At 43.5% G+C, this 11,488-nt stretch overlaps 1 protein-coding gene across 1 annotated transcript; it reads left to right on the top strand.

Annotated features, from left to right (window-relative positions):
* The first annotated feature begins 10,228 nt into the window (after window positions 1-10,228).
* Window positions 10,229-11,164, top strand: LOC120993395 (olfactory receptor 5V1-like). Its single transcript, XM_040421930.1, has one exon. It carries the CDS (start codon window positions 10,229-10,231, stop codon window positions 11,162-11,164), a length of 936 nt encoding a protein of 311 aa, XP_040277864.1.
* The last annotated feature ends 324 nt before the right edge of the window (window positions 11,165-11,488 follow it).

Below are 11,488 nucleotides of genomic sequence, written 5' to 3'. Positions count from 1 at the left end.
AGTGGTTGGTGGGAAGGGTCTGGAAATGATCTTACCTCCTTAAGTCATGACAGCATTTCAAAGGCCAGTAATTTAGAAATGCTGGCATTCAGGGCTAGGGATCGCGGCTGGGTAGGGGCGTACTTCCTCTTCCTCTCCAGCGTTTGGGAGATGGAGAGCTGAACGCTCTTCTGTGGGACATTATGGAGATGCTTGGTGACCCAGGTGTTGGTGTTGCTGGCAGATCCTCTGTTTGCGGGTTGGCAGGTGGCACTGTCACTCTAGAGGTGGATGAAGAGGCCGAGACTGCAGCAGAAGAGGAAGCAGGAGGAGCCAGTGACCTTTCTTGGTTTTTGAGGTGTCTACTCCACTGCAGCTCGTGCTTTGCACTTAAATGCCTGGTCATTCAGGTTGTGCTCAGGTTGAGAACGTTTATGCCTCGCTTCAGGCTCTGATTGCACAGTGTGCAAACCACTTGTGTCTTGTCGTCAGCACATTGTCTGAAGAACTGCCACGCCAGGGAACTCCTTGGAGCTGGCTTTGGTGTGCTCGGTCCCTTGCTGCGGTGGGCAGTAGCAGGCGTACTGTCTAGAGGATGGCCGCTCCGCTTTTGAACCATGCTCCCTCTTCTGCTGTGCTGGTGGCTCTGTGCAACGACCGCCTCTTCCTCCGAACTACATAGGTCACTCGCATGACCTTGATTTCATGTGGGGTCGAGGACCTCATCGTCCTCCACATCATCTTCCACCCAGTCTTCATCCCTGACTTCCTTGTCAGTCTGCACACTTTCGAAAGCCCCAGCAGTTGGCACCTGTGTTTCGTCATCATCCGTGACGTGCTGCGATGGTGCTACCATGTACTCATCTTGAAAGATAAGTGGTTGGGCATCGGTGCACTCAATCTCTTCCACTTCTGGGGCAGGGCTAGGTGGATGGCCCTGGGAAACCCTGCTAACAGAGTCATCAAAAATCAGAAGAGACTGCTGCATGACTTGGGGCTCAGACTGCTTGGCTGATTTGCAAGGGGGTGAGGTGACAGACTGATGGACATTGGCTGCAGGTGCCAACTGTGGTCTTCCAGCAGGAGACTGGGTGGGAGACAATGTGAAGGAACTGTATCCACTGTCAGCAACCCAATCTACTATCGCCTGTACTTGTTCAGGCCTCACCATTCGTAGAGTCGCATTAGGCCCGACCAAATACCGCTGCAGGTTCTGTCGCCTACTCGCACCTGAGGAAGGGGTTTCACTTGTGCGTGTAGCTGGCACAGATCGACCACATCCTCTCCCTGCAACAGGAGCTCCACCAGCAGCACCACGACCTGGGCCACATTCCTTATTTGACGCTCTCCTCATATTTCTTGAATTTAGGATCTTGCCCTAAATGGGTGTTTAATTAATAGTAGAATAGAACGACAGTATGTAAAGGGTGTATCTCACGCGGCCGGAACCACACTAGGCCTCAATTAAAGATTTCTTTGACCAAAATGGCTGTATTTCAAATGCCTGAATCAAGCCCCTGTATGTAAAGGGTGTACCTCACACGGCCTGAACCAGTGTAGGCCTGAATTAAAGATGTCTTTGCCCAAAATGGCTGTATTTAAAATGCCTGAATCAATCCACTGTATGTAAAGGGTGTATCTCACACGGCCTAAACCAGTGTAGGCCTGAATTAAAGATTTCTTTGCCCAAAATGGCTGTATTTCAAATGGCTGTATTTCAAATGCCTGAATCAAACCCCTGTATGTAGAGGGTGTATCTCACACGGCCTGACCCACTGTAGCCCTAAATTTAAGATTTCTTTGCCCAAAATGGCTGTATTTCAAATGCCTGAATCAATCCCCTGTATGTAGAGGGTGTATCTCACACGGCCTGAACCAGTGTAGGCCTGAATTAAAGATTTCTTTGCCCAAAATGGCTGAATTTCAAATGGCTGTATTTCAAATGCCTGAATTAAACCCCTGTATGTAGAGGGTGTATCTCACACGGCCTGAATCAGTGTAGGCCTGAATTAAAGATTTATTTGCCCAAAATGGCTGTATTTCAATTGGCTGTATTTCAAATTCCTGAATAAAACCCCTGTATGTAGAGGGTGTATCTCACACGGCCTGAATCAGTGTAGGCCTGAATTAAAGATTTCTTTGCCCAAAATGGCTGTATTTCAAATGGCTGTATTTCAAATGCCTGAATCCAACTCCTGTATGTAGAGGGTGTATCTCACACAGCCTGAACTAGTGTAGGTCTGAATTCAATATTGGTGCACCAAATGGCGGTATTTCAAATCTCTGAATCTAACCCAAATGTATTAAGGGTGTATCTCACAATGACATATGTAGCAAAGGCTGCCAAAAAAACTTTTTTTTGCCCAAACGGGTGTTTGTTTAATAACTCAATATGGCAACAGTATATAACCCAGGAATTTCAAACGTGCTTATGCTGCAAGGCCTGAAATATTGTGTATTTTGCCCCAAAAAGGGTGTTTTATTAATGAAAGAATATAAGCCCTGTATATACAGGGTGTATCTCACACGGCCTGACCCACTGTAGGCCTGAATTAAATATTGGTGCACCAAATGCCGATATTTCAAATCTCTGAATCTAACCCAAATGTATTAAGGGTGTATCTCACAATGACATCTGCATCAAAAGTTGCCAACAAATTTTTTTTTTCCCAAACGAGTGTTTGTTTAACAACTGAATTTGACAGCAGTATATAAGCCTGTAATTTCACACGTGCTGATGCTGCAAGGCCTGAAAATAGTGTTTTTTGGCAAAAATGTGTGTTTTTAAAACCCCAGAAATTGATGGGTGTATTTCCAGCTTAAATTGCACACTGACTAATCCAGATGTTGTAGATTGCCAAAAAAGTGTTTTTTTGGTAACAGAATATGAAAGCTGTATATATTAAACTTGAATTTATCAATTGCAGATCAGGAAAATACTGTTTTTGGGCAAAAAAAAGTGTGTTTTTAAAACCCCAGAAAATGATGGGTGTATTTCAAGCTTAAATTGCACACTGACTAATCCAGATGTTGTAGATTGCCAAAAAAGTGTTTTTTTGGTAACAGAATATGAAAGCTGTATATATTAAACTCGAATTTAACACTTCAGATCAGGAAAATACAGTTTTTTTGGCAAAAAAGTGTGTTTTTAAAACCCCAGAAATGATGGATGTATTTCTAGCTTAAATTCCACAATGACTAATCCAGATGTTATATATTGCCCAAAAAATTTTGATTTTCAATGTCCCAAAAGCTCAGATGCAGTGCTGGTGCACTGAGCTTGCATAAAATGCCCGCCGCCGCCGCCCACCTAACTAACAGACGGATAAAAGTTGTTGTTTTTTGGTCAATGGGCTCAGGGTAGGTTAAAACGATTGTGTCCTGCACCCACACAACTATTTCTATGTAGATCGCTGAGTTAGATTCTCTCCTATTCTCTCCCTGAATTCACCAGTCCAGCAGCATCCTCTCCCTACACTTGTAACAGCAGAGTGACGTGCAGCGCTATGTGACTCAAGCTTATATAGAGCCTGGGTCACATGCTGCTCTGGCCAATCACAGCCATAAAAAAGGTAGGAGGGGGTAGGGTGTGAGTACACTCCCAGTCCCTCTCCAAGTGAACCCTGGAAATAGCGCCAATCCAAATAGCAGGTGATGGAAAAAAGGGAGGTGGGGGGTAGGCTAGGTCACAGATGGTGGAAGCTAATTTGGCGAGATAAACGGGAAACAAGGCGCTCATAGGGTAGTAGTTTCCGGTAGATAGTGTTAGATAGAGTACTGTATCAGTAATTACACTCACCTTCTGGTGTTTGTGCTTGTATCAGCACAACACTTGCAAAGGCGGCAGGGGGGGGGGAGTGAAAATTCGATCCAGATGAGGTATGCTGCCGGTATCTTTCTCAATCCTTGGAGTCGCCAGTGCTCCAGAGGAGTGATATAGAATGCTGTATAAGGGCTGTGTACTAGCTTGTACACACTGTGATACCTTTTGGCGCAAAACCACAATAGCGAAGGTCGTCTTTTTGGAAATATTTATTTGTTCAGGTGACAACGCGTTTCGGAGTAAAAATACTCCTTTGTCAAGTCTTAGGGCCGGGCATACACGATTGGCAGGGCTGGTCCAATTTCTGCCACAGACACACTGGCCCAGATTCAGGTAGATTTGCCTGAATCTGGGCCAGTGTGTCTGTGGCAGAAATTGGACCAGCCCTGCCAATCGTGTATGCCCGGCCCTAAGACTTGACAAAGGAGTATTTTTACTCCGAAACGCGTTGTCACCTGAACAAATAAATATTTCCAAAAAGACGACCTTCGCTATTGTGGTTTTGCGCCAAAAGGTATCACAGTGTGTACAAGCTAGTACACAGCCCTTATACAGCACAGATGGTGGAAGGATGGGTTGTGGACATTAAAGGGCGGTGAAAAACAATATGTCCCTTCATCAGTATTAGTATATACTATACTACTCCTGATGAAGGGACATCGTCCCGAAACGCGTTGAACCAGCTTTTTAAACACTAATAAAAGAAATTTGAACAGAAGCTTCCTGACTGTGGCTGCCTTCATCTTTCACCATCTAGAGGCGAACCTGGCTGGTGGGGTATTGGTTTACCGTTGTATTAAGCTTATCCGAGTAAACCCCCCATGTGAAGTGAGTAACATCTTATTGTGCAGACTTAGACCGAAGTGTATTCGCCTGTACATCTATTCGCCACTCAGGCGGCGATTTTTTGTTTTTTCAGTGTAACAATTTTTTTTAATTTTTTTTCTTAAAGTGATTTTTAAGCAAAACACATTGTATTTTATTTTTAATTCCAATACTTTTAATTTTATGTCACTCCCCTCCTTCCTGTCTCCCAATCATGTTTTTAATACACACCATTTTTTTATGGCTTTTTTATTGCTTATTAATATTTGTTTTTTATTAACTTTTTATTGCCTCATATTGTTTTCCATCGCCCTTTAATGTCCACAACCCATCCTGCCACCATCTGTGACCTAGCCTCCCCCCCATCTCCCTTTTTTCCATCACCCGTTATTTAGATTGGCGCTATTTCCATGGTCCACTTTGAGAGGGACTGGGAGTGTACTCACCTTTTTTTATCTACATTTACCTGCGGACTTCTGCAGGGTGGACCCTCTTAGCAGCCTTCCCCCCCCCCCCCCCTCACCCTCACCCCCTCCTCCATCCCCTGGTGCCTCCAGTTACCTTGGGTCCCCTGGACACCTGTTCCATTTGGATCCCTGTTAACCCTCAAACTCTCTCTTTTTCTGCACAATCACAGCCATGCCATTAGTAGGCATGGCTGTGATGGCTTCTAAGGTCAGACAGTTAACCGCTTGTTGATTGGCTGCTCTGCAGCCTTTCAAAAAGCGCCAAGAAAGTGCCGAACACCGAACCCGAACTTTTACTGAAATGTTCGGGTTCGGGTCCAAAGTCCAAAAATCCTAAAGTTTGGGTTCGCTCAAATTCAACATAAAATCCAAAATTTTTGTGACAGTGACATAGATATTGCAAACGTTCTTGCTCCTGCTTGATGGCACTTCATTAGTTTATACTTATTAGCAATTTAATCTGTTTGCAGGCTGTGTAATTACAGTATAACACTATTCTGTTTACAATTTTAGAGTCATATTATTTGAATATTGTGTAACCGAAGACCTTGCTGCCATGCTTTCACGCTTCCAGTCAATAAAATGAATGACAGAAACAAGAGACAAGATCCTCCAGAATTTCAACAAGAATACACTAAAGATAGGAGTGGGATGACGGCTCAAAAAAAATAAGTGAGGATTTGGCTTGCATTAGTACAGGTATGAGCAGGGGCGTAGCTAGAAGTGACTGGGCCCCACAGCAAATTTTTGTACCCACTCTTCGCAACTCCCTCCTCCTGTGTAAACCCCACTCCTTTGGCTAGTCACGATCTAGACCAGACCAGGCTGCCACGCCATCCTTTTCCTATATATATATATATATATATATAGAGTACAGACCAAAAGTTTGGACACACCTTCTCATTCAAAGAATTTTCTTTATTTTTATGACTATGAAGGCATCAAAACTATGAATTAACACATGTGGAATTATATACATAACAAAAAAGTGTGAAACAACTGAAAATATGTCATATTCTAGGTTCTTCAAAGTAGCCACCCTTTGCTTTGATTACGGCTTTGCACACTCTTGGCATTTTCTTGATGAGCTTCAAGAGGTAGTCCCCTGAAATGGTCTTCCAACAGTCTTGAAGGAGTTCCCAGAGATGCTTAGCACTTGTTGGCCTTTTTGCCTTCACTCTGCGGTCCAGCTCACCCCAAACCATCTCGATTGGGTTCAGGTCCGGTGACTGTGGAGGCCAGGTCATCTGACGCAGCACCCCATCACTCTCCTTCATGGTCAAATAGCCCTTACTTTCAAAGTTTTCCCAATTTTTCGGCTGACTGACTGACCTTCATTTCTTAAAGTAATGATGGCCATTCGTTTTTATTTACTTAGCTGCTTTTTCTTGCCATAATACAAATTCTAACAGTCTATTCAGTAGGACTATCAGCTGTGTATCCACCTGACTTCTCCTCAAAGCAACTGATGGTCCCAACCCCATTTATAAGGCAAGAAATCCCACTTATTAAACCTGACAGGGCACACCTATGAAGTGAAAACCATTTCAGGGGACTACCTCTTGAAGCTCATCAAGAGAATGCCAAGAGTGTGCAAAGCAGTAATCAAAGCAAAAGGTGGCTACTTTGAAGAACCTAGAATATGACATATTTTCAGTTGTTTCACACTTGTTTGTTATGGATATAATTCCACATGTGTTAATTCAGACTTTTGGTCAGTACTGTATATATATATATACATATACTGCATATACACACACTGTATGTCATGTAACATAATTGATAATGCTCTGTGCCTCTCTGTGATCTTTTTACTACAAAATCACAGTGAGATAAAGTTGTCACTGTGATTTTGTAGTAAAAAGGTTACAGAGAGTCACAGAGCATTATCAATCATGTTAATGCTCTGTGTCTCTGCTGTCCGGAACAGGGCTTGACAGAAAAAAAACTCACCTTCTCCCTGGCTGTGACGCTCTGCGCTGCGATTGGACAGCGCTACAGCCAGGGAGAAGGAACACCCATTGTGAAAGGGCAGTCTACTCCACCCTGCTCTGATAGTAGTAATTATCATACAGCGCGGGAGACGGTAACGGGGGCCACAGCGGGCGCCCGGCCCCAGATATAATAGTAAGTGCAGGAAGATCCCTGGTTGGCGCTCTACATGTTCCGCTACTTAGTTAACAAAGTCTGGACCCATGAAAGGTCCTCTTTAAATAATCTGACTGACACGCTGCCGGGCGCCAGGCCCCTTGTAAGCCCGGGCCCCAAAGCAGCCGCTTTCCCTGCGTCCCCGGTACTTACGCCACTGTGTATGAGGGTATAGTAACTATTAGGGCACATGCATCAATAGAAGCACAGTTCTTGTAGGAATGGCAGCAACAGCTGTGTCTAATTTAGAAGATTTGGTCAGGCCTTATTATAAGTCTATGTTTCCCACTGACATACAGAGGTAGTAGAGTTAACACACATGCTTAACTAGACATGCTAACTAAAATAGTTGTGTTAAGTTGACACCTTCATTTGCTTTTCAATGGCTTTTTTTTCGGGATATCAGGATGAGTTAAGAAATTTGAGTTAAGAGTTTAAGTGTTAACTCTGCTACATCCGTATATGGTGTTAGGGTAGGACCACACGATGTGGTTGTGGTTGTGGGCCTTTCGGGGCTTGGCCTGCTGGGGTCGAGAACCGTGTGGCCAGTTAAGCTTTTCCTGACAAATATTTAACTAATGAAGACCGTGCTGTATAGCTGGTCTGCATTGTTAATGGCCACCTTTAATACTGCTCAACCATTAACAATGCAGACCGGCTATACAGAGCCATCTTTATTAGTTAAATAAGAGACAGCAGTTCTTGACCGCAGCACAGCCACGCCCTGAATGGCTCAGGACCAGGCCGTGTGGCTGTACCCTCAAGTCCTATGGTAAGTCAGAGAACACACGTGGTGTCTGGTCTCAAATGTCATCCCAAATAAGACGACTTTGGCCACAATAGACAACACACAATAATTTTTTTGCAAATGTCATAACACATTCAAGGCAACTTATAGGTTACAATGCAACTTTCTTCAGTCACTTCAGTAATTACTTTTGAATGTATGCAGTGCTGCACTGTGATCTGGCCATACAACGTGTGTCGCAGCTAAAGTCATTATGTAGCCCCAACCTAACAAAGATTTGCCACATCTAAGAGGTCTTTCTTCCACTAGGTGGCACACTATTGTCTGTTTATGGAGAAGTAAGCAAATCAAATTTTTCCTAAACTTCAGATTGAATTTTTAAAAACTTTACACTTTAAACTTTTAAAAGTTACCCTAGGGAACTTGAGCAAGCGATCATCAAATTGCTTCTCTCATAGACTCCAATGCATTAGTAGTGAAGTTTATGAGAAATTTGATACATTCCTATGGATCCTAGCCACAGGCAGGGTCCCATTAGGAACATAGCTGTGGCAGCCTTGTGTCCTTCAGGGGGACTGAGCATGCCTCAGGCAATGAAAGGCTCCCCCGATCACCGCTAGGGTTAACTGTTCCAGCCCTTGGAGCACAGGTTTTCAGCTCTCAGATGCCATGGTCACATTAGAGCATGGCATCTGAGGGGTTAAATATCTGCTATTGGCATTATGGCCAATCACAGACATTAGCTCTGGGTGTCTGTTGTGTGAAACAGCAGACACCTGGTGGCGATGGTGCATGGTTCGCTCCGGAGCGGGCACCATCTTTAAAAGGATGACTTCCTTCATACATATACAGTGCTGGTCGTCAAGGGGATAATGGCTTGCATAAGTAAAAACTTCAGTGTACTGTTTAAAATTATAGACAGGCATGTTACTGTATGGGCAGGATATTCGAAATCTCTGTGGCACGGATCCAAATATGCCTAGGGAATCAAACATAAGGGTCCTCATAGTAAAAAGTTAACAGCGCCCCTTTTATAATATTCATTGGTTTATTGTATTATATCCTGAGGGTACAGGGCAGACTTTGTTTTGGAAATGGGATTTCATTTGTAGATACAAGTCAGAATCTACATATAAGTACAATTATACAACTCTGTTTGGCAGATTCACTAATTCTATAAATGCTGTAAGCTTAGACGGGCTGTCTAGACCTGCACCAGATTTAACACAAGGACTCAGGCTGGATGATAAATATGGTGCAAGGATAGACACTTTTGTCTAGCTCTATACCAACTATTGGATGGCTTACTTTGAGATGGAATTTTTCACCAGAATAGTGCCACAATTTTTTGCTCAAAAAGTAGCATTTTAGGCCATGCTCCCTTCTTGCTAAGTTTCAAATACTTTTTGAGCCCGCTAGAAAATAAATTGCAGAAACCCTAGCTGTTACAATTTGTATCACTTTTTTGACAAATTCTAGGCACAGACTCATTAGTAAATCTTGTCCTTTGCATTTTATTCATGGCACCAGAATGTCTCACTGCTATGGCAATCTGATGTCATCTGTGGAGCAATCCAGCAATAATGTATCTGCTGCTCCACCAACTCAAGCATTTAAATGGAGTGCACCATTTATTATAATCACAGGTTAAAAAGACATCAGGCATATTGAAAAGTTCCAACTCAACCCTAGGATTCACCCTTGTGGTTTCTCTCTTAAAGGGGTTGTCCGGGTTCAGAGCTGAACCCGGACATACCCATAATTTCACCCAGGCAGCACCCTTGATGTTAGCATCGGAACATCTCATGCTCCGATGCGCTCCCTTGCCTTCGCTAGTTCGCGCAGGGCAAGGGCTCTTTTGTTTACAATAACACATTGCCGGACAGAGGCTTCCGCCCTGCAGTGTGTTCAGTGACGTCATCGGCTCTGATGGGCATGCTTTAAAGCCTGCCCATCAGTGCTGGTGACGTCACTAGGCTTCCTGGCAGCCCCATGGAGAGCCCGGTACGTCACCGGAACTCTGGAAAATGCCTTTGCCCTGCCCGATTTAGCGCAGGGTAAGGAGAGCATCGGAGCATGAACTGCTCCTATGCTCAAGTCAGGGGGGCTGCCTGGGTGAAAATGGAGGTTTGTCCGGGTTCAGCTCTGAACCCGGACAACACCTTTAAAGGTACCAAAAACCAGACAACACTTTTTAAATAAAAGTCTTTCTGTTATTTCCCAGATTCAAAGGATAAAATGTATAGAAAGAACCAAACTACAATCAAAGATTTCATCCTCCTGGGATATTCTGGATCTCCTGTTCTCCAGCATTTATTATTTGTTGCGTTCTTGCTCATCTATGTTACCACAATGATGGGTAATATATCCATAGTCCTTGCCTATAGACTTACTCCGTCTCTTCACACTCCGATGTACTTCTTTCTTGCCAATTTATCCTTCCTGGAGATCTGTTACATTTCTGCGTCTGTGCCCAAAATGTTATCCAACTTCCTATCGACCCATAAGACCATCTCGTTCTCAGGCTGCGTCATACAGATGTACTGTTTTTTGCTCCTGGGTGGAGCAGAGTGTTACCTGCTAGCAGTGATGGCGTATGATCGTTATAATGCCATATGTCGCCCTCTGGTTTATGGGACCATTATGAATAAAAGAACATGCATTCAGCTTGTTTCCGTCTCATGGATTGTTGGCGCTGTAAACTCTTTATTACATACAGTTCTTACATTTAGCTTGTCCTTCTGTGGAAATAACAAGATCAATCATTTCTTCTGTGACATCCCCCCTATAATGCAGCTGGCCTGTACACCGACGGACATAAATGAGATTGTCCTCCTTGTGGCCTGTGGTTGTGTCATTGTCAGTTCCTTCATATTAACCATTATGTCCTACACACACATCATCTCAACAGTTCTGAATATAAAGTCAACATCTGGAAGGAAGAAAGCGTTCTCCACCTGCACCTCTCACCTGATGGTTGTGACTTTGTTTTATGGTTCTGCTATTTTTATGTATTTTAGGCCCAAATCAAGTCACTCAATGGATCAAGATAAGGTCATATCTGCATTGTATGCCTTCATAGCTCCATTGTTCAATCCCTTCATCTACAGTCTTAGGAATAGTGATGTGAAGGCAGCTGTGAAAAAGATAATGTGCCATATAGTTGTAGGATAGAGGTATTAAAAATGATGTCTTGGACTATGTAAACATTTTTATTGCATTCCAGGATTTTTTCTTCCATTCTCCTTGGGCTGTGCAATATCACACAGTGGTGTTTTTTTGTAGAAAATAAGTAGATCCTTTATTTCTAATTCCAGAAAACCCGTTTAAAGGATACATTAGGTTTGATAGGTAATTGCATTAAAGGTAATTTCCTAACATAAGTGAAGAACAGCTGCTGGAAACGAAACTCTTCGACGATGTCCCATAGCTCTGCTATTTCTAGAACTCTCATAAAAGCGAATTGTGGGAGCACTGTGCAAGTGTGGCCACCTCTTC

This window comes from Bufo bufo, chromosome 1 (genome assembly GCF_905171765.1).
Source record: "Bufo bufo chromosome 1, aBufBuf1.1, whole genome shotgun sequence".
In the NCBI taxonomy this organism is placed as follows: domain Eukaryota; kingdom Metazoa; phylum Chordata; class Amphibia; order Anura; family Bufonidae; genus Bufo; species Bufo bufo.
The sequence above is the reverse complement of the archived record's forward strand: the minus strand, read 5'-3'. Positions and strand labels throughout refer to the sequence as shown.

What these genes read in the sequence shown, in the direction of transcription:
- LOC120993395 (XM_040421930.1), top strand. Translation starts at nt 10,229, where the DNA reads ATGTATAGAAAGAACCAAACTACAATCAAAGATTTCATCCTCCTGGGA.